A 27,233-nucleotide genomic window follows, 5' to 3' on the forward strand; every position below is an offset into this window, starting at 1 on the left:
TTTTAATCCTTCTGGTTGATGAGTCATTCAGTTTGGTGCAAATCAGCTATGCTCAAATTCACATAGAGCTAAAATGTTAATTACTACAATTTAGGAACCCCTAACATTTGGAAGAGAAGAATGGGTACAAGTCAGTTACCCAGGACCCTGCATTCACTATATCTGGTCTCCCACAGTACATAGAACATGGACATGCAATTATTTTTGAGGTGTATAGCAGTCTTCATGTGGTATTTAATTGTAAGCATTTTGCAAGTAGAGATGGGCCAAACACCCCCCCCCCCCCCTGCTTTCCAGCATCTGTAGCATGCATAGAGCAGCAAAACTGACACTTTTAAAGAAAAATGTCAAATCCCATTTAAAATGACTCGCAGTATCAATTGCTGCGACCCAGCTATTGAAAAAAATGAAAGAAAAAAGTGGCGTGGGGTTCCCCCTCCCCAGTCCATACCAGACCAAAATAACAGCGTGGGATCTCCCCCAAAATCCGTATCGGACCTCTTTTGGAGCATGCAGCCGGCAGGCAAGCAAAGGGGGGGTGAGCAAGCACCTCCCCTTTCTCCTGAACCATACGAGGCCATGTGCCCTTAACATATATAAATAAATAAAAATCTACTTCTGGGGACTTATTTTTTTTTTTTTTTTTTTTTTTTTATAAAAGAACTGCCTCCTGTCTTCGCTTTTACACTTTTTTTAGTGAATGGGCAGGGTTACTATGTACCCCATACTGATTGACATAGGGGGGCAGGATCTGGGGGCCCCCTTTATTAAAGGGGCCTTCCAGATTCTGGTAAGCCCCCTGTCCACAGACCCCCTCAACCACTGGCCAGGGTTGTGGGGATGAGGCCCTTGACCTCCCACCCCAAAGCACCCATACCCCCTTTTTTTGAGCAATAATTTGCATATAAACTTTTTTTTTTTTTTTTTTATAAACCTATCACTGGGCGGTCTGACCATTGCCCTAGTTATCGCAAACTTGGACCAGTATCTAAATATAGCATACATTTATTTCTTTCCTTTTTGTGAATTGTCATTAATGCCTTTTTTTTATTTTATTTTTTATTTTTATTTTTTTTATCTGGTATTTAACAAACGTTTTTGGTGCTTTGTTCTAAATACCGCATATGAGCAATGGTGAATTGACCTTTTTATTATCGCATGTGTTAAGTGGTCACATGACCACCATAATGCATGGGATACCCTTTTAGTTAATTGTGCCCAGTGTCTGGTTAAAGCTTGCAGGAGGAGTTTTCATTCTCCTCTGACTGTCCTATGAGGCTGCAGGACCCCTGGCTCTTTGTCTGAACAGTGCTGATTGGCCCTTTGCTGATCACATGCACTTTCCCAAGAACAAAAAAAAAACATTTCTTTAGCAATACACACCAAACTGAGCATTTGTCCCCAAGGCTCTGTTCCATGAGGAGATGGTTTGGGGACTGTAGAGGAAAGGGAGGATCAGAGAAGACCGGATCAAATAGCCTTTTTACGCAATGCAGGGGATTAACCCATTATCCACAGTGAGTATAACAAGCATGCTTTACTGCATATACAAACTGATTTTACTGTTGCGGGTTTAGTAACACTTTTAAATCCCGAAACACAGACCGAAATGAAAAACTCAGCAGGACCGTTTTTTCCTTTCCATTCAGACGAAACAAAGAAAAGTTTTGGCTGTTGCTAAATCTTAAGCTTCTACAGAACATGCATATGCTCATGCCTAAATGCTAGTATAGTCCCATCTACTGGCCATCTGTCAACCAGTCATCCGAATCCACGTTTACCTGGCAGTGGACTTCCTTTTTTTTTTTTTTCTTCTTTTCTTTTCTTTTTTCTGTTCATTCTTGCTTTATTGCTAAGGAAGCAGTATGGACTGTTTAGACTATGTACATGGCAAAACATTGATGAGATAGCTGTAAGGTCTGCATTTAACAGTCAGATGGCTACATTTATCAGCATTGTGACACACCTAGTAAAGAGGGGCAAGAAAGGGAGCAAAATTTGTACAGAAGGGATCATTTACAACTCCTAGAAGAAAGGTGGAATCTGTGGTTTTCCTTAGGCCTGGTCATTATTTTGGTGCAGTTTGGATGTTGTAAAAAAAATGCCAGATCTTTCCATCACCTTTCATTAAAGGAAATTGCAATGAAAAATTCACCTTCACTGAATCTTTGGTGAATGTAACTGCTCCTTGTTTGAAAATCTGTGAAATCTCCATTATTGTGCACTTTGTTTTTAATAAAAGTTGGAAAGGATATAGAAGGCTGAATTCCATACATCATGTATTATATTTAGCTTTGGGTTTGATTAGCTGTCTATTTCTTTAATCTTTCTGATCGGATTATCAGTGTCTTGGTGTGTGAACTATTAGGCCTCGTGCACACTGGACGTTATAAAAACGCCATAAATTTTCAGCGTTTTTGCAATAGCGTTTTTTTAGTGTGTGTTTGTTTTTTTTTTTGTTTTTTGTTTTTTTTATTATTATTTTTTTTAAAATATTTTTTTTTTTTTTATTGGATCAAAAACGTTAAATGCTGGTGAGCCACATTTATCTGCGTTTTTTCAGTGTTGGAGCGTTTTTACAGTTGAAAAAACTCCTCTCAGAACCTGCTAGTTTTGGGTTTTTTCTTTTTACCGCTAAAAAACAACCCAGCCAAAAACAGTTGATAACAGCTTATGTGTGTATGGACGCGTAAGATAACATGCTGAATTTATTGAGTAGAAAAAAAGTCTGAAGCTGAAAACAGCAGCTGTAAAAAAAAAAAAAAAAAAAAAAAAGGTCCAGTGTGCATGAAGCCTTACTGTAAACCAGAAATTCTATGATTTTTGTTTGCTATGGCTCCACCTAATTGTCCCAGGTGACATCTGAAAGTAGTGCAACAGCTAGCACAATGCCAAAGGTTGCTCGTCCTTGCTGTGATTGCTGGGTGCCCATAGTAATTGTTCACCAGGAAGTACCATCTAAAGCTGTAAACGCTGTGTTGGACTTTGGAAGATGTTTTATGATACTAGATGAGTTTCTTACAAATTGATTACTGTAAAAAAAGTCTTATCATATCTCTGGCTATAGGGAAAGCACATTTGTGTCGCCTGTAAAGTGCAAGGGTTAAATGCTATTGCTTTCCGATGGCTTACTATACACGTAGAGTAGGAGATTTCTTGTTTATTTCAAGCTGGTGGTTTTGTGTCTGGAGCAGCCTTTCTCAACCTTTTCAACATGGAGGAACCCTTGAAATAGTTCTCTGGTCACCCTTTCTAAAAATTAGAACTCTACAACTCATGATACATTAGTGTGATGGTCAGTGGGAAGAATGGTCCTTACACTTGTGGTCATTGGGAATAAGTCCCTCCTTACAGATAGCTAAAAAGATCAATGGTGTCAGTGGGAACTTATCTGAGAGGCAGAAATGACCCAATGCTGAAGGAACCCCTAGCCACCTTTTGGAGGAACTCTAGGGTTCCACGGAGCCCTGGTTGAGAATCACTGGTCTGGAGGATTGTGAAAAAATAACTGTAATAGTATCCTGCTCCTATAGGTAGGTGGCTTTACCTGTGATTTTTTTTTTTTTTTTTTTTTTTTTTTCATATTCTGATGCTTTTCTTTTAATACTCTTCTCCCTGTAAAGATATTTGATTGTAAGGCTTAATGTACACGGGACATCTGACTGATATACTGAACTTTTGTGTGTGTGTGTGTGTGTGTGATTGATTTTTTTTTTTTTTTTTTTTTTTTTTTTTTATCTTGGTGTTGAAAATTTGGTCTGTTTTCACACTCTTCCTGGTTGGTCTGGGGTCCCTCGGTGGCTCTCACGGCTCCTCCCCACATCTGATAATCCCCTGGGAGAAGCGCTCTCCGGGGGGGGGGGGGGGGGGGTTTACTTTGCGGCCACTCTTCCGAGTCCAGCGTCCATAGACGCTGAATGCAGGACTCAGCCCCGCCCCTGCGTCATTTGGATTTGATTCATAGCAGTGCAGCCATTGGTTCCCACTGCTGTCAATCTATCCACTCGAGCTGAGAACCCTGGGCCAGAGAGGGCGTGGGACAAGTTTGAGGGTTCAGGTAAATAAAACGGGGGGCTGGGGGTGCTCACTGACAGGTGTTTTTTCACCTTAATGCATAGGATACACCTTTACAACCCCTTTAATGTTGGTAATATGTACAATGACATTACAGTCAATAGAGTTTTTTACAGTTGTGTTTTATTTTTATTTTTATATTTTCAAGTTGTACATCTGCTTGTCAAAAAGCAATATATCTGTTTATGAAACTTGGTTTTATTTATAAAGATGTTTTATGTTACAACAGCTTAATCTGTCTGTCTGTGGCGCATGCTCAAACCTTAAAGCTGTAGTAAACCTGTAGATTTTTTTATTATTTTTTTTTTAACCCTGTAAGGCAAAAGGCATAATGAGCTAGTATGCACCGCATACTAGCTCATTATGAAATACTTACCTTAGAAAGACGTGTCGGCAGGTAATCTTGATCCACTCCGAGGGAGCTGACATTTTCCCTCGTCATGTCTTCTGGTTATCGCGGCCCGGCGCTATGAGTGGCCGGAGCCACGATGTCGTCACTTTCTCAGCTGCTACTCACACTGATCTCTCCCAGAATCGCAGCAATAGTTAAATACTTGTTTTTAGTGCTTTCTAATCATTTTGGAGGGTCTCCTGAGGTCATCTTTAGTAAACGCTTCTGAATGCAAATCCCGCTTGTAAACGCTGTTAAACACACGTTTTAAAACGTGGATTACTAACTGTGATGTTCCAGTGTTCAGGAGAGGTTGAGAAACGTCCCGTGTACAAGAAGTCTTAGAAAATTGTGCCTTCATGTATGACCAAGACTGCCTGTATTACTGGTTTCCTGAAAGAAGATGTTGCCATTATGCTGACCTTCCTACAGGCCATAAGGTCAGGCAGAGTGTGTATGTGTGTGCGCTGTTTTATCTTTTACCACTTCAAATAGCAAAGGGAAGCTTTCCGCTTTCTAGCACTGGGTAACCATATACATTGTCTATTACAGATGACATATGATTACCATAACTGTGCTGGATGGCTCATTGCTTCCTGCACTCTCTCTCTCATTGAATAAGCCTTAAAGTGTATTCGGGTATTGCAAGTTTGATGAAATCATCTGGTTTCTGCTGCTCTTTAATTGCTGGGCACACAGATTTGCTTTTATTGCATATGTGATCTGTCAGTTAGTAAAAAAATAAATCTACAACTTTAGTAAGTGTCTACAAGACTATATTGAGGAAAACATGTATGGGGCCTACAACCTTCCTTATATTCAATTAGAATACTTTTTTTTTTTTTTTTGCAAATATAAGTTTATTCAGAAATTTTTAATTTTTTATTTTTTTCCCACAAACATAGGGTAGGGCCCCAATAAAAAAAAAGACAACCAAGACAGTAAAGGTCGCAGCCTCCAAAATGTGCAGCATAGTAACAGGAGATACGACTATTGGTTACATATTACACCGTAAACATTGGATCGACCTTATCAATATCCCCCCCCCCCCCCTCTGTCAGAACCGGGAAGGGGGGCCAAAAATATATCAAGTACAGTGAATAACCCAAGGTCCCGATCCATAGGCCAGAATCACGACCGCTGCAAGCAGTCATTAGGTCGCATATTTAAGAAAAAGTCTGGCCTCAGCGCACAAAGAAAAGCAAAAGAAAAAAAGGGGGGGGGGAGGATGAGAAGCGCAAAAAAGAAGCGGGGGGATAGTGTAGAAGAGATAAATAGTGAAAAGAGGGGGGGGGGGAAGGATTAAGGAAAGGGAAGGACAAGGGAAGGAGGGGTAAGGAAAAAGTTAGGGAAGGGGAGCGGCGGAGATTCGGAGTCCCCTGCACGAACGCCTGTCAGTTCCCCCAACACAAACCCATTCCAAAGAGACCAGGTTTTTCGGTAAATTTCCTGCCTATCCTGAGCAGTCATTATTATTAGATCTTCCATTTTGTTAATTTCTTCCACCCTCCGTAACCACATGGCCACGGAAGGGGGAGTTTGTTGCTTCCAGAGCAGAGGGATACAAGATTTGGCCGCGTTGGTGAGATGGCGCAGGATTGACCGTGCATATCTCCTAGGGGGCAGGTCCGATAAATGTAAGAGGAAGAAGGCTGGGTCATTCGGGATTTGCCATTCCGTAAACTTTTAGGCAATATTTCGGACTGCAGTCCAAAAGTCCAAGAGCTTGGGGCATGACCAAAAAACATGCATGAGCGTACCTTCATCTTCCCCGCAGCGCCAGCAATGTGCCGACGCGTCCGGGAAGATAAGGTGGAGGCGGCTAGGGGTCAGGTACCATCTTGTGAGGATTTTATAATTCAACTCCTGTGTTTTAGTGCATATTTAAGATTTCAGGGTAAACCGTAGAACCCGCGTAATCTGTGCAGGCGTGAAGGTGCAGCCCAGGTCCCCCTCCCATTTCGCAAGACTAGAGATCCGGTGCGTTGGCGGCGGCGTATTCAGGAGCACATACATTTTAGAAAGAAGTCGGGGGATAGGTTCAGTGTCAGAAGTGCTCCTCAAATACCGTCAGCGGTCTAGAATGAGCCAAGGGACTCGGGATGGACTGAAGAAAGTGATGCAGACGCGCGGCATCCCAAAAATCTAAACCGTAGGGACCCCTTCGGTCCATAAGGGCACCAATAGAAACCCAGCCGTCGCGCGCTACAAACTGAGATGCCCTAGTAAGGTCGGAGTCACGTAATCGACGAAACTGCGTTGACGGTAGGCCCGGCGGGAACCTAGGGTTACCAAGAATCGGTGTCTGCGGGGACGATGCGGTCGTCAGGGAGCGTTGGAGCGCAATTAGAATACTTTGTTGAGGTGGACATGCTACATGTTTATGGTAGATTAAATATGTAAAATGCATGAAAAAAGTAGATGTAAGCCCAACCACTAAAATGCTAATTAAACGAGCAAATGTATACAGACCGGATGTAAATGAATCTTCAGCAAATCAAATTCCGCAAGCACGTTTAAGTTCAAGATAGTTGTGTGTTTTTTTTTTTTTTTTTTTTTATATTTATTATTATTATTATTATTATTATTATTATTATTATTATTATTATTATTATCACAAAGTAGGTAAGTGAAAATGACTAGAGGGTTTCAGTAGCACCAAGGTGAAGGGGAAAAAAAAATAAGATATTGAAACAAGCATTTAATGACCCCCTGCCAAAGACGTGGCAGTTTATGAAACAAATTAAATATCATCCAGTTAGGGTTTAGATCTTAATGGAAGCATGTACTGACTGACTTATGGAGGATACTAGTTGCCTTGTCTGTATATGGTTCCATATGTTGAGTCCTTACCCTGGAAGAGCATGCAGGTTAGAAAGTATAAATTAATTCAGAACTCCTGATCTGCATTCATTTTCAAGATCAATACCTCCAATGTATTGAAGCCATTAGTCCTTTTTAGAAGGTCAACAATGGCACCATCCATATTTTCTCAGTACAGATTTCCTTAAGCCCCATACACACTATCAGATTATCTGCTGAGTTTTTCCTTCAGATTTACCAAAACCATGTAGTAGAAGGGCCTGCCTGATTGCATACACATTGAAACTCCTAAGGTTTGTCCTCATATTTATATGGTTTTGGTAAATCTGAAGGAAAAACTCAGCAGATAATCTGATAGTGTGTATGGGGTTTTTAGACTTGAGGTGACTTGTATGCAATCTTCAAATACCACTGAATTGCCTTATATTTTTTTCTGTTTTGCTTATAAAATAAAATGTTTCTACAGTTTTCTTCCAGGAAAATGTATATAAGTTTTATTACCTCATATGCTAATAGTCTATTTTTTTTTTTTTTTTTCTTGTTCAGGAGCCAAGTGAACAGTATTAAACCATTCCTGAAGGAGCAGCTTCTGCATAATGAGTGACCAGGATGGGAGGCCATTTATAATATGTACAAAAGATGACCCAGTAAGCGGGAATGTTAACGTGAATGCAGTTCAGTCTAACGAATTCCTCACTCTTTTGCTGACGATGGTTCCTCTAGCTTGTCACAAAGGTCAGGAAGAAAGACTGAAGAAAATCAATGGATTGTCACCCACTGGACATGGCTTTAACATTCGAGCAGATCAGCACTTGGAATACCACCATTTTTCTGAGCCGGGCTACCTTGCAAATGGCCCGCACTGCTCAAACCTATGCAGTACAAGTTATGACTTTGACAGCTATGATTATTGTGATGGAAGGGAAGTATCAGAAACAGATGCTATGCTGCAGGACAGTCGGACATCTGGGGATGCGGATACTGATGCCCTGGTGGAGGACAGAAAAAAGTTGCCAAAAGAATCTAGCTTTGCCATGGCACTTCAAATACTTGTGCCATTCTTGTTAGCGGGCTTTGGAACCGTGTCTGCCGGAATGGTTCTGGACATTGTACAGGTCTGTTTCAATGTTTTAATATGGGTCAGTGTGCAAAATTCATTAAACCAGAGCAACCAATCAGAATTCATCTTTAAAGTGAACCTGCACCCAAATCTTGCATACTAAAGTATTTACAAATTCGAAATACACGGTAAAAGCCCTTGTTCATCTATGTATCGTAAGGAAATTTTAAAATAGAATTCCAGACTAAACCTAACTAGTCTTAAAAATGCTCCCTTTTAACACCTATGTTGACTAAACTGTGTAAGAAAGATGTATATGCTTAACTATTACCACCCTGCTCCGGTCTGGTCACATGATCTACCATGTGTCAGCCAGCTGCAGCAGAGAGCACTTGGTAACGGCTGGGAAAACCTGGAGTGGTGACGTCACCCATAGGCTTCTATGGCCCATGTGAAAATGGTTAAATATATACATCTATTTACACCGGTTAGTCAGCATAGGTGTAGGTGGTAGGAGGGGTAAGGGTTCATTATTAAGACTAGTTGGGGTTTGCCTGAAATTGTACTTTAATTTTGAAAGTTCCCAACACAGGCATTAAAATCTTTTGTTTAGAATGTTTGAGACCTTCAGGCTAAGGTATAAGCAACCGGTTTATTTAAAGTGGTTGTAAACCCACTTTTTGGACTTCTACCTATAAGTAAGCCTAGAATAAGGCTTGCCTAATAATAGGTACTGGAAATATCTCCTAAATGTGCGCCGTTTAGGAGATATTTCACTTGTAGTCTGCTGAAAATTCCTATGGCGCATGCGCGGGGAAGAAAGGAAACTAAGTGCCGTTTCTTCCCTAGCCTGGTCCATTAGTTACGGCTCCCGTACGCATGCGTGACGTCACACGGCTCCGGGGAATTGCGCAACCTGGAAGGAAGAGGGCCAGAAGATGGACGAGAAGTAAAACCCACCAGGGTTTACTTCCTCTTTACATAGCTAGAAGTTTTTCTAATTTTGATTTTCTAGCAGGATTTTTGGTATGGCCTAGCCTCAGGGGCTCGTCTCAAATTACTAAGATCAGCAAATCTTTAACACCTGACTGTCTTCTAAAAATAAAACTGCCTCCAGTAATCTGGAGCAGATAGGTGTAGCATGCAAATATCTTAGGTGTCCGTTTATGTAACTGTGATTAGCGGTGATCCCAAGGATCACCGTTGATCACAGTCCATTAACGGTTTATTAAATAGAGATGATCGGGGGAGAACATGTTCTCTGCTGATCTCCGCACACTGAGAATCTATTATTGACTGACACAGAAACAGCCAGTTTATGAAGCTGCGATCTCAGCACTTTACTGGTGATCTGTCTCAGAATTCACACTCCCTGATTCACCAGCTCAGAGGTGGAAAATCGGAGAGTGAAGAGTGAATCATGGGGGAAAGAGGCAGCTATTTTGTTAACTAGGTGAGCGATCTTTTCCAGGAATGTCCATGTGCTGAGCAGTGATATTTTATCGCTGCTTAACCACTTAAGGACCGCCGTATTGCCATTGTACGTCATTACAATGGCACAGGCAGGCACAAGCACGTAGATGTACGTGCCTGCCTTCAAGCGGGTGGGGGGTCCGATCGGACCCCCTCCCGCTGGATACGGCGGTCTGGTTCGCTCCAGGAGCGATCCGTGATGAGTGGATGGCGGTTGGTTTCTGGCCACCCCCTCTGGATCGCTCCTGGCCAATGACAAGCTTCCTCCCACTGTGTATTGTTTACACAGGAGGGAGGAAGTGATGTCATTCTCCTCGGGGCGGTCTTTTTGACCGGACTACGAGGAGAAGACTAAAAGTAAGTACACCAAAACACTACACTGACACATAGGTACACATAGGTACACAAACCCCCTCCCCCCCCCCAGATCACAGTGTCACTGATTGCATTGATCATTTCTTTACTGATCACTGCATTCAGTGTCAGTTGTAACAGTTAAAACTGTCAGGGCAGTTAGTGTTAGGTCCAGGGTAGCCCCCTATCACCCCCCAATAAAGATTTAACCCCCTGATTGCCCCTAGAGTTAACCCTTTCACCCCCTTTTGCCAGTGTCACTAAGCGATCATTTTTCTGATCGCTGCATTAGTGTCGCTACTGTCGCTAGGTAGCTAGTTATTTTTTTAGGTTCACTGCCAGGTTTTTATATTGCTAGGTACCCCGATATACTACCCAATAATGGTTTTAACCCCCTGATTGCCCCTAGTTAACCCTTTCACCCCCTTTTGCCAGTGTCACTAAGCGATCGTTTTTCTGATCGCTGCATTAGTGTCACTAGTGTCGTTAGGTAGCTAGTTATTTTTTATAGCGTTAGGTACCCCCATATACTACCCAATAATGGTTTTAACCCCCTGATTGCCCCTAGTTAACCCTTTCACCAGCGATCACAGTATAAGTGTCACTGGTGACGCTGGTTAGCCAGTTAGTTATTTAGGTTCCCCGTCAGGTTTTTATATAGCGCCAGGGACCCCCATATACTACCTAATAAAAATTTGAACCCCATGATTGCCTCTAGTTAACCCTTTCACCAGCGATCACAGTATAAGTGTCACTGGTGACGCTGGTTAGCCAGTTAGTTATTTAGGTTCCCCGTCAGGTTTTTATATAGCGCCAGGGACCCCCATATACTACCTAATAAAAATTTGAACCCCATGATTGCCTCTAGTTAACCCTTTCACCAGTGATCACCGTATAAGTGTTACGGGTGACTCTGGTTAGTTTGCTTTTTATAGCATCAGGGCACCCACCATTTATTACCCAATAAAGGTTTAACCCTTAGGTTTTAGGGTCAGGGTCTGCGTCGCCCCAGGCAGCGCTAGGTTAGTGCCAGTACCGCTAACACCCACACGCAAAGCATAAACCTCCTGTAGTGGTATAGAATCTGAACAGATCAATATCTGATCTGATCAGATCTATACTAGCGTCCCCAGCAGTTCAGGGTTCCAAAAAAACGCATTGTTAGCGGGATCAGCCCAGATACCTGCTAGCACCTGCGTTTTGCCCCTCTGCCCAGCCCACCCAAGTGCAGTATCGATCGATCACTGTCACTTACAAAACACTAAACGCATAACTGCAGTGATCGCAGAGTCAGGCCTGATCCCTGCGATCGCTAACAGTTTTTTTGGTAGCATTTTATATTTAAATCCGGAAGGCAGTGCTTGGTTTTCGGGGTCCCGTACGTGGCTAGGCTCCCAAAAAGTCCCCCACATGTGGTATCCCTGTACTCGGGAGAAGCAGCAGAATTTATTTTGGGGTGTAATTTGACTTCTGCCCATAGCATGTGTGAGCAATATATCATTTAGTGACAACTTTGTGCAAAAAAAAAAAAAAAAGTTTGTAATATTCCCGCAACTTGTGGCAAAATATAAAATATTCCATGGACTCAACATGCCTCTCAGTAAATAGCTTGGGGTGTCTACTTTCCAAAATGCTGTCATTTTGGGGGGTTTTGTGCTATTTTGGCATTTTATGGCCTTCGAAACTGTGATGGGTAGGGAGGAGTGAAATCAAAAATTTGCACCCTTAGAAATCCTGAAGGTTGTGATTGGTTTTCGGGGTGCCGTACGCGGCTAGACTCCCAAAAAGTCCCACACATGTGGTATCCCCATACTCGGGAGAAGTAGCGGAATATATTTTGGGGTGCAATTCCACATATAACCATGGCATGTGTGAGCAATATATCATTTAGTGACAACTTTTTGTAAAATTTTTTTTTTTTTTTTTGTCATTATTCAATCCCTTAGGACAAAAAAATAAATATTCAATTGGCTCAACATACCCATCAGCAATTTCCTTGGGGTGTCTACTTTCCAAAATGGTCATTTGGGGGGGGGGGTTTGTACTGCCCTGCTATTTTAGCACCTCAAGAAATGAGATGGGCAGTCATAAATTAAAAGCTGTGTAAATTCCAGAAAATGTACTCTAGTTTGTAGACGCTATAACTTTTGCGCAAACCAAAAAATATACGCTTATTGACATTTTTTTTACTAAAGACATGTGGCTGAATAAATTTTCCCCTCAATGTATGACTAAAATTTAGTTTATTCGATTTTTCTTATAACAAAAAGAAGAAAATATCTTTTTTTTTTTTTTTCAAAATTTTCGCTCTTTTTTCCATTTATATCGCAAAAAATAAAAATCGCAGAGGCAATCAAATACCATCAAAAGAAAGCTCTATTTGTGGGAAGAAAAGGACGCAAATTTCGTTTGGGTGCAATATTGCATGACGGCGCAATTACCAGTTAAAGCAGCGCAGTGCGAAATTGGAAAAAGACCTCTGGTCCTTAAGGTGTTTATTGGTCCGGGGCTGTAGTGGTTAATAAATGGACATTTCTGTGTTTCAGTGAATTTCTGGTACTGTAATCTCGTAAAGTCTCATGGGAATCCAGTATCAGGGGTGTTCTCCATTGTTCCAAGCATTTGTAGATTGCTTCACTCCTCCAAAGGAGAAGCGATCTACACCAATTCATAAACTGGCATCCAGAGGAGTACGATCTCCTCTGTGAATGCCGGAGAATGGAACAGTGAAAATGTTTCACTGCTTCATAAACGGACACCACGATCTGCTAAAGACAAGTCACATCAATAATAAAGTGACTCCGCTTTTCCATGACATTATCCTTAGGGCTGTCTTCTAAGCATTCACAAATAAGTATTTTGCTTTTACCTGAATGTATCCAATAGGCGCTAGTTGAGGATGCCAATCGCAACAAGAAACTTTTCTTGCTGTCACTAATATATAGTTTCTAAAACTTTATCAGTGACGGCCTGATATCTTGAGCCAAACATCTCACAGATTTCAGACGTTCAGAAACCCATTTACTGCTGCATTCCAAAAACGTGGAGAGCAGCTGACCACCAAAGTGCATTTCATTGTTCTTAATATCTTCTGGTCTGCGAGAGCTTACTAATCAGTAACTAATTCCTAGGGACTTGAAGCTTTAGGACAACTTTAGGCACTGCAGGACAGGGTCACGGAGCTCCAGATAACAATAGGAAATTATTTATGGATGTTTAGTATATAGTCACAAAAGAATGTCACCAAGTGACCTCCCTATATAAACAGCTAGCACATCATGTGTTTCACTCGCATACAATAGACCTATAAAATAAATAAATAAATAATAATAAAAAAAAAGTACAGTGCTTAACCACTTGCAGACCGGACCAATTTGCTGGTCAAAGACCAGACCCCTTTTTGCGATTCGGCACTGCGTCGCTTTAACTGACAATTGCGCGGTCGTGCGACGTGGCTCCAAAACAAAATTGACGTCCTTTTTTTTTTTTCCCACAAATAGAGCTTTCTTTTGGTGGTATTTGATCACCCCTGCGGTTTTTATTTTTGCGCTATAACCAAAAATAGAGCGACAATTTTGAAAAAAACGCATTATTTTTTACTTTGTTATAATAAATATCCCCCAAAAATATATAAAAACATTTTTTTCCCTCAGTTTAGGCCGATACGTATTCTTCTACATATTTTTGGTAAAAAAAATCGCAATAAGCGATTATTGATTGGTTTGCGCAAAAGTTATAGCGTTTACAAAATAGGGATAGTTTTATAGCATTTTTATTAATCATTTTTTATTATTTTTTTTTTTTACTAGTAATGGCGGCGATCAGCGATTTTTATTGTGACTGCGACATTGTGGGGGACCCATCGGACATTTTTTGACACATTTTTGGGACCATTGTCATTTATACAGTAATCACTGCTATATAAATGCAGATTCCTGTGTAAATGACACTGGCAGTGAAAGGGTTAACCAGTGGGTGGCAGTGTAGGGGTTAAGTGTTCCTAGGGGTGTGTTACTAACTGTGGGGGGGTTGGGCTTTCATTTAGTGAACACTGATCTCTGCTCCAATCACATGGAGCAGAGATCAGCGTCACTAGTTGCTAGGCAGAATGGAGAAATGTTGTTTACACAGCATTTCCTCCATTCGGCCGCTCCATGAGACGATCGCGGGGATGCCTGCGGCGATTGAGTCTGCAGGTCCCACGACCGGACTCACGGGGGTCCCGACCAGCCGGTGGCGCGCTCCCGATGGCAGGGCGGCATTGAATATTGGACGTACCTGTACGCCAATATGCCTGCCCGTGCCATTCTGTCGACGTACATCGTCGTGCGCTGGTCGGGAAGTGGTTAAAGAGGAAGTAAACCCCACCAAAAAAATCCTAATTTTCAACTGTTTGTATTATAATCAACATCCGCATTCATAATATCTATATTTTGTCCCAAAACGAGCATTATAAATACTTTTTTTTTTTTTTTTTTTTTTTTTTAAGTTATAAAGTCTTCCGGGTATCGCACGCACCATTGTAACTTCTGTTTTTCCTCTCCTTTGCGGACGTAATTTCCGCCCTTAGTTTGACTCCCTCCGGAAATCTCGTGAATGCGCCGTAGCATCATAACCAAGCCTCGATCTCGATTGCCGTTACTAAGGCACAAGGGGGAGTATCAGGAAGAGCAGGGTGATGTGTATATCGCGAGACTTCTCCTCTGCCGCTATGAGGAGAATGTCTGGGACAAAAAAAGTCAGAGAAGCAGGAAAGACACAGGCGGCAATGCAATATATGCCGCGCTCGAAAGTCCATACAGCGCAAGCGCGCATGACGTCATGGACAACAAAACGGCGATTTTAACGAAAAATATACAAGTGCACTTTCTCAGGCAGCGATCAGCTGACTGAGAAAACTATTATCTAACAAGCTAAACATGTTTAGGAGGGTTTACAACCACTTTAAATACATGAATACCTTGAACATTATAAAAATATATATTATAAATGCTGTGTTTTTCACACAAAGCTCTATCCTAAAGTGCATTAATGTCCCTGTGTAAGCCTCAAAATACTTTGACAAAGGTAATATAGTCCTCCAAAATGGTGTAAAAGAACAAACCTCCACGGTCACCTCCACACTTTTGTCCAAAAAAAATCACCAAAACATGGGACATCTATAAAGTGGTAGTAAAGCTTCTATTTTTTAGGGTAATATCATAATGTGCTAGTATGCATTGGCCATAGGCACGACACAGAGCTCTGAAGGAACTGGATGGGTATGCCGTTCCTTCAGATCGCATGTGGCGGTGATGTCACCGGCTGCTGCTCGCTGGAATATCTCATAAACGGTGCATGTTTAGGAGATATTCATTTAACCTATTATTATAAGCTTACCTTTAGGTAAAAATGGCACACTAAAGTTTGCTACCACTTTTAAGGAGATCCCTCTCAGGCCTTCTCCAGACTGTCCTAGCAGTTGTGGAGAAAATTTTTTTTCCCCTCAAGTGCAGGCCAAAAAAAGAAAATAGACCCGATCTAAATATTCTCTGCTTGCACATGGACATTTACGCACTTTTGGATAGAGCTTTGCATGGACAATTTTGGGATATAGTTTGCACTTTTTTTTTTTTTTTTTTTTTTTTTTTTTAGAGCATAACATTTATTACTATTTTATATTCCATGTATTATTGTATTTGAGCACTGCACAATTTTTTGTTTTCTAAATGTATATTCACAGCTTCTTTTAACAGCTTGTGTGCTATAGTGTTTCTCTGGCGCTTTTGAAATCTTCCATTTAAAAAAAAAAAAAAAAAAAAAAAAAAAACTTTTTAAAGCCGGACACGAGTCTGCAGTGTTCAACTGCTTTGCAGATATGGCTGGCCTGGGATGATGTAACTCTGTGCATGCTTATGAGAATTTATTCCTCCCAGCACCAACAACATGCAGAGACACTACACTGAAATGCTCATGTCCAGCTCAGTGTAGAATCTAAAACCGTTTGATAACAGGCAGGTTAGAAAAATTTATTGCAGAAGATATGTGGTATGTTTGTTCTGCAATAAAATTCCGCAATATTCATTTATCATGGTAAAATTCCACTTTAAAACAACCGTACCAAAGGACAATGCCCTGCAATAGAAGTGCTCGCCTCTCTGTCACCTGCCTTTCCTCAACTCCATGCTGCATTCTCTGTCAGCCATTCAACACTTCCAGGAGTATTGGATTCCATTGTCCCCTTGACTGCATGCCATGATGCCATCATCTGACCTTTACGTTACTGCTGTGTATGTGTATATAAAACGTTCTGGTGGGGAATACAATACATTTTTCTGTTGCATGGAACCTTCCTAAAAAAAATTATTTACCCCAACAGGGTCACTTTAAGATATGAGCTCCTTTTTAAAGAATAGCTGTACTTTCACTAATGAATGCAAAACATAGTTCAGGCATACATGGGCTAGACACCTTCTTGCTGCATAATGGCTGTCCTTTAGAAAATTGTGGCCAGCCTGGGGCAGGCCAGCAGTAGGCATATTTTTATACTGGAGTGTTTTATTTTTTTTTTTTTTTTTAAGTATTTAAGGACCCAACTTGTGTCCAGTTGATAAAGCTAACCTACCAGTGGCGGCTGGTGTATTATTGTTTGGGGGGGCAAGGGACCACACCACCACCCGTGGCACCTTAACACCCCCCTCCCCTGTTTGCTAGTCGATCGGCGGGGATCATCGGGCAGGGGGACAGGCTGCGACAGGCATCTTGCAGCGTTTTCAGTATTCTTCTGAGATGATGGCGGCTTCCACCGTGCATCCCCTCCTCTTCGGCGTCCAATAGGATCGGGACTGCTTTGAAGAGGGGACTTCGATGTTAAAAATATACTGAAGACTATGATGCAGCCCCGTTTTTTCCTTTTCTGGGGTTCTTCACTGACCTTCCTGGCTTCTCCAAACTTCTGAGCGCCCCCATAGTATAAGGGCTTGCTATGGGGACCATTGTGCATGCTCGATCCCAAGCCAGGATGGGGGGGGGGGGCGGGCATCACAGCCACTTTAAAAAAAAAAAAATTAATTGCAATGCTTTGCTGGGGATTGCTATTACTCACTACTATTACTGTGTTATCAGTTACTAATGATGGCCACATGCTATCCTGCCATATTAGTAATTTTCTTTTGTCTTTTCCATCTACAGCATTGGGAAGTGTTTAAAAATCTTACTGAAGTTTTTATCTTGGTTCCTGCACTGCTTGGCCTTAAAGGAAACCTGGAAATGACTCTAGCTTCTAGGCTCTCAACTGCAGTGAGTAAATATCCTGCTACTTTTGTTGGTAAAAACTTGCATTAAGTCTTCTTTTTCCTATCAAAAACATTGAATGAAAAATATCGGTAGATGGCAAAGAAAACGAGTAAAGACATGATCCTGAAATGAAAGAAAAAAAATAATACAAAGTGTAATAAACATATACACACCAATCAGCCATAATATTATGACCGCTGACAGGTAAAGGGTATAACCTTGAGTAATCTTATTACAATGGCACCTGAAAGTGGCTAGGATAGATTGGGCAGCAAGTGGACATGTTGATGTTTCAAAAAACGGGCAGGCGTGAGGATTTGTGCAACTTTGACAGGCCAAATTCTAATGGAGAGACAAGCAACTCTATTACTGCAACTCTTGTGGGATTTTCCCAGTCTGCAGTGGTCAGGACCTACTAAAAGTGGTATAATGAAGGAAAACTAGAGAACCAGTGACAGGGTCATGGGTGGCCAAGGCTCCTCAATGCATGCCGTTTTTTGCACGCAAGAGAGCAGCACATTTTGCCTGCAAGCCAGGGAACGCATGCGATTAGGCTGTTTGCATAGGTCCAGTTTATTTAGATGTCTATTTATATGACTTTTTTTTTTTTTTCCAGCAAACGTATGTGAAAAATGAAACAAAAGTTATTTTCTGAAAATAATTCTAGCTTATGACTGTCTGTCTGAGTTGAGCAATAATTGTTACATCCTATGAAGTGTCCTTTTTAGAGATACATTTTATTGAACAAAAAAAAAATACACATACACGAGAAATACGTTTGCAAAATTAAAGTGGCTGTAAACCCTCCCAAATACCAAGTGAAGTGACAGGCCGCAGGTGATACAGATATGAAACAAATCCTTCTACATGGGTTTTACTTTATCTGCAGTCTTTCCTACATCCCTTGGTAGAATTGTGTTAAAATCCTTCATCTGTTAGTATCACAGAGGAGGGAGCGGAGAGCTGCGGTTACAACGTGAGAGCTGATTGCAGGAAAGCCTCCCCCCCCCCCCCCCCACTGCAAACAGGAGAGCAGTAAGGCTATAGAGCTGTGTCCTGAATAGACAAGCTCCCTCACTGTCACAAAATTTATTTCATGTGTTGGGAAAACTTTTCAGAAGTGAGACACGCTCATAACAGAGGAACGAAGAGCTTTGGAGAGAGATAAGTAAACATTGCAGATATATATGCTTTGTTGACATTTCATGACAGGTATTACAGGTGCTTCTATAGCGTTGTATAATTTTACACAGGTCTTTACATATATATTATACATTCACATCAGTCCTTGCCCTCAAGGAGCTTACAGTCTATGGTCCCTAACTCACATACATACTAGGGCCATTTTAGACAGGAGCTAACTAACCTACCAGCATGCATTTGGAGTGTGGGAGGAAACTGGAGTACCCGGAGGAAACCCACACAGGCACTATTTAGGTGAAAATTGTTAGGTAAAATAGCAGCTTGGCGAACTACTACAGATGGGTTTGAATGGACCCTTATTGTTTCTGGGGCCCTTTGTATACAAAAAAACTCAAACGTCTACCATACCTGTATGTCTTTGAAAATGTATCCAGGCATGGTACAGCTAGTAAAGTCATAGTGACATTAAAGAAGTCGTCCAGTTGAATGTGACTGACTGATAATGGCAATTTAATATTCCTCTGTGGTTACTTCTTCTGTGCATATTATTACTGAAAGGTGTGAGACATGAAAATGTATGGAACCCCGCATTCCTTGACGCTCCTCCAATGTGAGTTGGCTGTGCTTCTCTCCTTCAGCCATTAGATGGTGCTGTAATGTTCAAAAACAATAGAAAGACATTACAACAGAGGTGATAAATAAGATAATGTCCAGCACCTGTAAATACCCCAACCAGAGACATTTTCCAGATACACACTAGTTCCTTGGGGTATAGTAATATTGTGAGGCCTCATGCAAACTGTATGTTTTAACTGCTGCAGCTAGACGGGGTTGTATGGTGCACTGAGTGGTACTAAGGTTTAGGGGAGTATGACCCAGGGGTAAATGATTAAAACGCAAAAAGTACACGTTCTGGAGATCTGTTCCTGGGCACATACTGCCCTAATATTTTGTCGCACTCTGTCTGTCCAGCCGCTGCAGCCTTCAGCCTCTCATAACATTTTACAGGCTGCCATTAGTGGGAATGGACGGTGCATTTGTGCTTTCCCTCATATAATAATGCCGGAATCTCTTGCACAGGACCTAAACACCCAGTTTGCATGATGAGGCCTTAAATGTAAATCGGATTACTCTGTGTCAGCGTCTGCTGCAAATGTATAAGTACTTGCAATGTATATATGGTTAGGGTAGTTTAGAGTATATCTATACTTATTACTTATAAGGACATATTTATAAAGAGTTAGACAGCTGCTTGTCCTGTGAAAGTGCATTCACATTCATTCTGTGCCAATAGGGGCAAATTGGAATGATAAGCTACTTTCTATCAAAAAAGCTTGAATCTGGATAATAATGCATTATGGCCACTAGATGGAGCAGAAGATCATACGAAATACTTGTATAGAATAGCATGAATAAGGAAAATAATACTTTTTGCTGGTGAGAAAATAGCCTAATAACATTCACTCACCTTACTTTATTTGGACAACAGAAATGGAATAAAATTTTTGAACCCTGTCCGCTGCATATGTAGTTCCATAGTACTCAGATAGCAAAGAACAATTTAACTGGTAAGAATCAACATAGGCAGTTAGCACAGGAAGTTATCTGTTCACACAATTTCTGGGAGGATGAACAGGTATGTTTTGCACATATTGCAACAAATATAACAAACATACCTTCAAAGGTACATTTTAAAAAGGACTTGATAGACCAACAAGGGCTCAAATAAGAAGTTTTATTGTTAAGCCGCTTTCACACAGGGTCGACTCCATTGAGATCACCAGGGCATCTCCCTGCTGATTGGAGCAGAGAAGGCAGATCAGAGGTCTGTGTCCATTCAGTTTATTCAGCACAGGCACGAACAGAGCCGCTCTGCTCTATGGGAGGCTGGGAGTAAACCAACTCTGCCATCCTTTTACACATGACTAGACGGAGGAGAACGAATCCCCTTCTGTTTGCTTTTTTTTTTGCATAACCAAGTTTATTAAAACAAGAAAAAGTGCATACAAATTATTACATACAGCCAAGGTGTCATTGGTATCAGAAGGGTGTACAGTAAGTAGAGTACAGCCGGTTCAAAACCGGTGTCATGAATAACAAACATTTGTAAGAGGGAACAAAAACCAGGGAGAGAGTGGTAGCTGGTCCCGACCATGTGGGTCAGCCAGACCCAAACCAGAACACACAGTTAGGGGCAAACCATCTAACTGGCAACATAGATTCAAAGTGCCTTACGTACAAGTATCGGAGTCTTGTAACCAACGATCCCATATTTTGTCATATTTGGCCGGGCATCCCCTGTTAATATACACAACCTTTTTATATGGTAAATTATTATTGACCTCCGCCTTCCACTCCGCCAGCCCGGGGGGTGCGGGCCGTATCCACCTCCGGGCAATGACCTTCCGCACCGAAAACAAGGTCTCATGCAGGAACGTCTTAGCGTATTTGTCTATAGTATCTGGAAGTACCCCGAGTAGGCATTGTTTCGGGTCCAATGTGACCGGAGAGCCCATGTGATCGTGCAGGAATGTTATAACTTGCGCCCACAGGCCTTGTATTTTAGGGCATGACCAGATTAAGTGAAAGAACGTATCCACCTCACTCCCACACATCTGACAAAGGGTAGATTGAGTGCTTCTGTATCTGGCAACCCGAAGGGGGGTGAGATACGCCCGGTGGATAATATAAATTTGGGTCAGTCTGTCAGCAAGTTTGGGTGAGACAGCCTTGCAGGATTCCAAAGCCTCCTCCCATTCCCCATCCTCCAAAGGGCCCTCCTCTCTCTCCCACCGGGGCCTGAGAGTATGTGCCAGTTTGGTGGAAGCAGGGGTAGTGAGCATGTCATAGAAGGACGAAGTTAATTTGCGGGGGTCAGTACTCTTGATTATGGCCATTAGTGCATTGGTGGCTGACTGCGGGATGGATTCTGAAAACTGAGCCCGGGCCGCATGTCTCACCTGTAAAAATCGGAAGAGCATGTAGCTGGGGAGTGAGAATTCTTCTCTGAGCGTGGCAAAGGTTTTAAGGGTTCCGTCAACAAACAATTGATGCATATAGAGAATACCATGAGTAGACCAAAGGTCTGCATCGGGAAGTTGTAAGAATTCTGACAGAGTTTTATTATGCCATAATGGAGTGTAATCATTATAGAGTGGTATCCCCAGCTTGACAGAAGCCAAGTCCCATATGCGTCTGTAATGGTATAACAAAGTCTGTCTGTTGTCCCCCAGGCCCGCCCCACCAAGGCCCATCGCCAGCGGGTAAATTGAATCTTCGGTGCGTCAAGCCCACCCCGGGCATAGCAGTTGGAGAAACCGCCCTCTGTCCGTTTTGTCTATATGGTACAGTTGGGATAATTGTGCCGCAATGTAATAAAGATTAAAATCGGGAAGGGCCATGCCCCCCAAGTCCGTGGGGTTTTTAAGCACCTGCCAAGCTAATTTATGTCTGTTGTTACCCCATACAAAGGGTTTCTTCTGTTTGCTTTTTAAACCATTCTTTGTATGTTACAGATAGTGTTTTAGGAAGTTCCTCAGACATAACCAGGTTTTCTAAATCCGAAGGAAAGGACTCTATGCTCCTGTCCTTAAACTGGGCCTGGAAAGCATGACGAAGCTGTAGGAACCTGAAATAATACGAGTTGGGAAGGTCATGTTTGGGTTTGATCTGATCAAAGGTTAATAATTCCCCATCTCTTGTGATATCCTTTAGTAGTTTGATTTCTTTAATCGCCCACACCATGGGATCTGCAAACGTATAAAAGTGAGGCAGTCTGGGATTCATCCTCAAGGGAGTTGGGGGAGAGAAGCCCAGATGATTGGGACAAACTACCTTGACCACTTCATTCCAAGTTTTAATGGTGGCTTTCATAGACGACGTAAGGGGAATATCTGACTTGGTACCTAATATGAATGGCCAATCGTAGGGACTTGTACAACAAGAGAGTTGCCTCTAATACAGTAGCTCAGTTTCCAGCATCTGAAATGAACCAGCGATGAGCAAACGCCATCTGACTTGCTAAATAGTATTTACGGCTATCTGGCAAAGCTAAACCTCCCTGACCCCATGGCTCTTGCAATACCTTCAGCCCTATCCTGGGTGGTTTAAGGGACCATAGAAATTAACTTGTGATGCCATGCAATTTTTTTGAAAAAGGATTTGGGAATCCAAGAGGGGAGCCTGTCTTAAAAAAAATGCAATATACCTGGGAGATTTTTCATCTTAAGTAGGTTTATCCTCCCTATTAGACAAGGGAAGCTTCTGCCAAGCCTGGACCTTCTGTTTTAAGAAGGTCACTAGGGGTAAGAGGTTAAGGGACATATATAGAATTGGCAACGTTTGCCATGGACTTTAACTCCTAAATATGTAATGGTAGGGACCCACCCCAATGGCAAGTCAGGGCCCGCTACTTCCCTTGCCCATGCGTCTAGTAGCAAGATGGGATGACTTGTTCCAGTTACCCTTTTTAAACCCGAGAATGTAGTGAATTTATTAATAATGAGTCCCCCCCTCCCCCCGGGTCTTTTAGGAAAGGCAACAAGTCGCCCGCGTAAAGTGCTAGACCTTCCTTAATGTTTCTTACTCTGATTGCCTCCACCTCTAAGTGATCTAAGTGCAACTTCCAGTGGCTCCATCATAAGAGCAAAAAGGAAGGGGGACAGAGGGCAACCTTGCCTAGTACCCCTACACACTGAAAAAGGGGAAATATTTGGGCTCAACTGAATCACTACCCTAAGATTACTATACAGAAGAGAGATCCTTTGTCAGAAGACCAAGCCGAAGCCCATTCTCTCTAGAACTTTAAGCATGTACTGCCAATCGATCGAATCGAGAGCTTTTTCAATATTGATTGACACTATAATTAGTGGAGTCAATATTCGGAAGTTGTCGGTGTGTGTGTGTATAGAGTCTCTGCAAATTCGTGTCCGTAGACTTACCAGGCATAAAGCCATCTGGTCAATATCGACCAGGGAGGAAATAACCCCAGCAAGCCTATTCGCCAACACTTTTTAAGTACACGTTCAAAAGGGCAATAGGCTGGTATGAAGAACATGAGAGGGTTCTTACCGGTCTTCCAAAATAAAATCATATAGGTGCCTAGCATCGAGTTTGGCAGCCTTTTACTGTTTTCAAGCAATCCTCCAAAAGCGAAGTAAGTCTTGGAGCTAACTGATCTACATAAGATTTGTAAAAGTCCGGGGGCCTTGTAAGGTGGAAAAGCAAAAATAGCGGATAGTATCTCCTTAGTCTTGGCGTCCAAAGCTATTCTATCCACGTCAGACAAGCTCAGGAGAACAAAGACCCTCCAGGAGTGTATTCAAGGCTGCCTGATCATATTTCAGGATAGGTGCATATAGGGAAGAAAAAAAAAACTCTAAATTCAGCTATAATAACAGAAGGGTCACTAGCTAAATCTCCATTCTTACATCTGATGACTGGAATATTTGTGATCTGGTTCTAGTCGGCCACCATCGTTTCTAATAATTTACCATTTTTATCACCTTCTGAAAATAAGGAATTGGCCCTATGACTAGGCTCCGTATTCGCCAACTTTGTGAAATGTAGGGAGAGAAGACGCCTGGCCTCTAGCAAACTTGAATAGGAAGTATCTGATGGGTGATCAGCGCGTTCCTCCGCACAATCCCTTTCTTGTAGCAAAAGGATCTATGCCTTCCGCTCCACCAGGACAATATATATGGCAGATATGCACTCCCTGCTTTAAATGCATCCCATACTATAGGAGGATCTGTCGACTCCTTGTTTGACCAGTAGGCGGTAATCGAGTCCAGTAGATGAGAGGATACATGATCATTTTGCAACCAGCCATGAGAAAATCTCCAGCCCGCTGACCTTTTTCCAAAAGGGAAGGCCAAGGAGAGATATTATGGTTAGATATGCCCCCAGCCAACTATGCAATCCCTTGTATAAATGGTCACATAGAAGTTGAGGTTGAAAAAAGTCCATCAAGTCCAACCTATGTGTGTGATTATATGTCAGCATTACATTGTATATCCCTGTATGTTGTGGTCCTTGAGGTGCTTATCTAATCGATTTTTTTTAAACTATCGATGCTCCACGCTGAAACCACTGCCTGTGGAAGGGAATTCCACATCCTTGCTGCTCTTACAGTAAAGAACCCTCTATGCAGTTTAAGGTTAAACCTCTCTTCTTAATTTAACGAGTGGCCACGTGTCTTATTAACCTGTTCCCGTCCACTCTATAGCTGAATGACAATCCCAGCCCCTTACCAGGTGATTAGCTGTCAGCCAATGACAGCTCATCACGTGATGTAAACAGATCGGTAATATTCTTTTTTTTATTTATTTATTTATTTTTTTCTGTCGACATGAGGAGAAAAAAAGCTGATAAACGGCTTCTGTGTAAGGGAAATTGGTCCCGAAGAGGAAGAGGCACCGCCTCCTGCCAGTGCCACCAATCGGTGCCAATCATTAATAAAAATACAATAGTACAGCGCAGATACACAAACTAAAAAATAAATAAATAGAATGCAGAATAGATAAGGGAAGCATCAAGAGTCCACAAGTGCAGAGTGTCTTCTTTCAACAAAATGAGAAGTGAGGATGTGATCCCTTCCACCGGAGGATAAGATGGACTCTCACCTTAAGCAATGGACCCCTGACAACTCAGACAGGTCAAACAGGCATATCCCCCACCAGGGGTAAATCACAGGTAACAGCTTTCCAGCATCGGTGCTCCAAGGGTTAATCCTTCTCATATCCCTTATACCAGCATAATCCCGTCAAGTATATATAAAAATATAAAAGGGCAACAAATGGTGCTCTCCGTTTCAAAATTTATTAAAAAAAGCAGATTTAATATGGTACACTCACATGGTATGGCACTGCTCTCCAGTGCCGAGTTGCAGACAAAGTTATAATACAGTCATAGAAACCATCCATGCACGGATCAGCGTTGTAAACAAGCGGGTGACGTCATGGCTAAAGTCACGTGGTCCGTACCATCAGTGGCAATCATTGCCTCATCAGTGCCACCTAGCAGTGCTGCCTATCAGCATCCCCCTACCAGTGCCCCTCACTGTCACCTATTAGTGCCCTTCAGTGCCATCCACCAGTGACTCCTCATCAGTGCTACATTGGCTTTTCTCCAATCAGCTGGTATCATTCCAGTTAGACTGTCAGCAAAAATTAGGAACAATGGTCTGGCAATTACTTGACTGAGTTCCCTAAGGACCCTCAGGTGCAAGCCATCTGGTCCCAGTGACTTATTAATTAATGTTAAGTTTTTTTTCCAAGTCTATTTCTAATTCTGTCCTCTGTGTTAGTAATGAGGGTGCTTCCTGAGATGTGTCATGAGGATAAACAGGGAATAGCCTTACTGATGAGAATAGATATTCCTCTAGCAAAGGTGGAGAACGTAACATGAAAGGCTCTTTTTGTGTCCAAGGCCTACGCAGCGCGAGTACCTTGTTACCATCCAGGTGTGTCTTGCAGGAGGGCGACATGTGGTCTAGATTGCTTAAGGTACCGGAAGGCCGAAGCCCTTTTGAATTTATTTTGCCCCCTAACATTCTAAGACACTGTTTTAATTGGGCTAGCCATGAAAATATATCTCAAATACTGTAAACCAGGAGACCAAGTGCATTAACATATACAGCTTTAAGGTGCTGTCAGAATTAACTGAACAGCGCCACACATAGTTGGTGCTAAAATACCTGAGTGAGCTGGGAACTGACCAAAAAAAAAAGACAAAACAAAGTCTTAAAGTGGTTGTAAACCCTTACAAACCACTTTGACCTACAGGTAAGCCTAGATTAAGGCTTACCTGTAGGTCCAAGAAATATCTCCTAAACCTATACGGTTTAGGAGATATTTGCCCGAAGATGGGCACCTCTGTCTACGGCGCATACGCCGTAGACAGCGGAGCGCAGGCGCACTGAGCGCGGCATTTCCAACAACGGAGCTGCCGTGCGTGTTGGCTCCCGCGCGCATGCGCGGGAGTGACGTCATCGCGGCTCCGTCGAATGACAGCGGCGGAGCTGCGAGACTCCAACCGAAAAGATGGATGCGGCGGACTACAGGGGACAGTGGTGACATCGCTGGCTCCTGTGTCAGGTAAGTGACACATAATGGGCTACTATGCGATGCATAGTAGTCCATTATGCTTTGCCTTTGCAGGGAATGAAAGAGGAAGTAAACTCATCAGGGTTTACTTCCTCTTTAAGTCCCAAACATGAACAAAAATAGTATTGGAAGTTCTACCATAGTTCCAACTGTTCAACAGATCAACAAATTATCCTTGTGGATTCAACAAAGTCCCACTTAATAAGGAGTAAGGAGCACAATACTGCATACATTGATAGAGCAATGAGCAAAAAAACTGGCTAACTGGGCATCTGGCGCCATCTATTGATGGATAGTAGATATGACATGTCTGATCCAAACTTGTAATGGTAAAGCAAGTAAAACCTGGAATAAATTGCTGGCAGCAGCAGAATCTAGACCCAGAAAAAGGCACAACAGGTGCAACAATGTGAAAAAGGCATGCAGCCTTAGGATCCATCAGGGTGTAGTGTGGGAAAAAAAACACCTCACAGCCCAGACAACCTTCATCGAATCCTGTCCAGCCATTCACAATCCTCCAGTGGGTTATCAAATA

General features: G+C 42.2%; 1 protein-coding gene across 3 annotated transcripts in view; it reads left to right on the forward strand.

The window, feature by feature from the left end:
- SLC41A2 (solute carrier family 41 member 2) overlaps positions 1–27,233 on the forward strand; it is a 154,028-nt gene that overhangs the window by 30,824 nt on the left and 95,971 nt on the right. The window contains exons 1-3 of one of the 3 annotated variants that reach the window (XM_077472107.1): positions 3,160–3,533; positions 7,835–8,403; positions 17,346–17,453. In XM_077472107.1, the coding sequence (XP_077328233.1) occupies positions 7,885–8,403; positions 17,346–17,453 (627 nt within the window). In that variant the 5' untranslated portion in view covers positions 3,160–3,533; positions 7,835–7,884. Of the gene's footprint in view, positions 1–3,159; positions 3,534–3,966; positions 4,058–7,834; positions 8,404–17,345; positions 17,454–27,233 lie in introns of those variants that run through there. The other 2 variants (XM_077472108.1, XM_077472106.1) reach the window with 2 other exon arrangements.

Source organism: Lithobates pipiens, unplaced genomic scaffold, assembly GCF_037356315.1.
Source record: "Lithobates pipiens isolate NorthernLeopardFrog02 unplaced genomic scaffold, aLitPip1_a1.2 Scaffold_8, whole genome shotgun sequence".
Taxonomy (NCBI): Eukaryota; Metazoa; Chordata; class Amphibia; order Anura; family Ranidae; genus Lithobates; species Lithobates pipiens.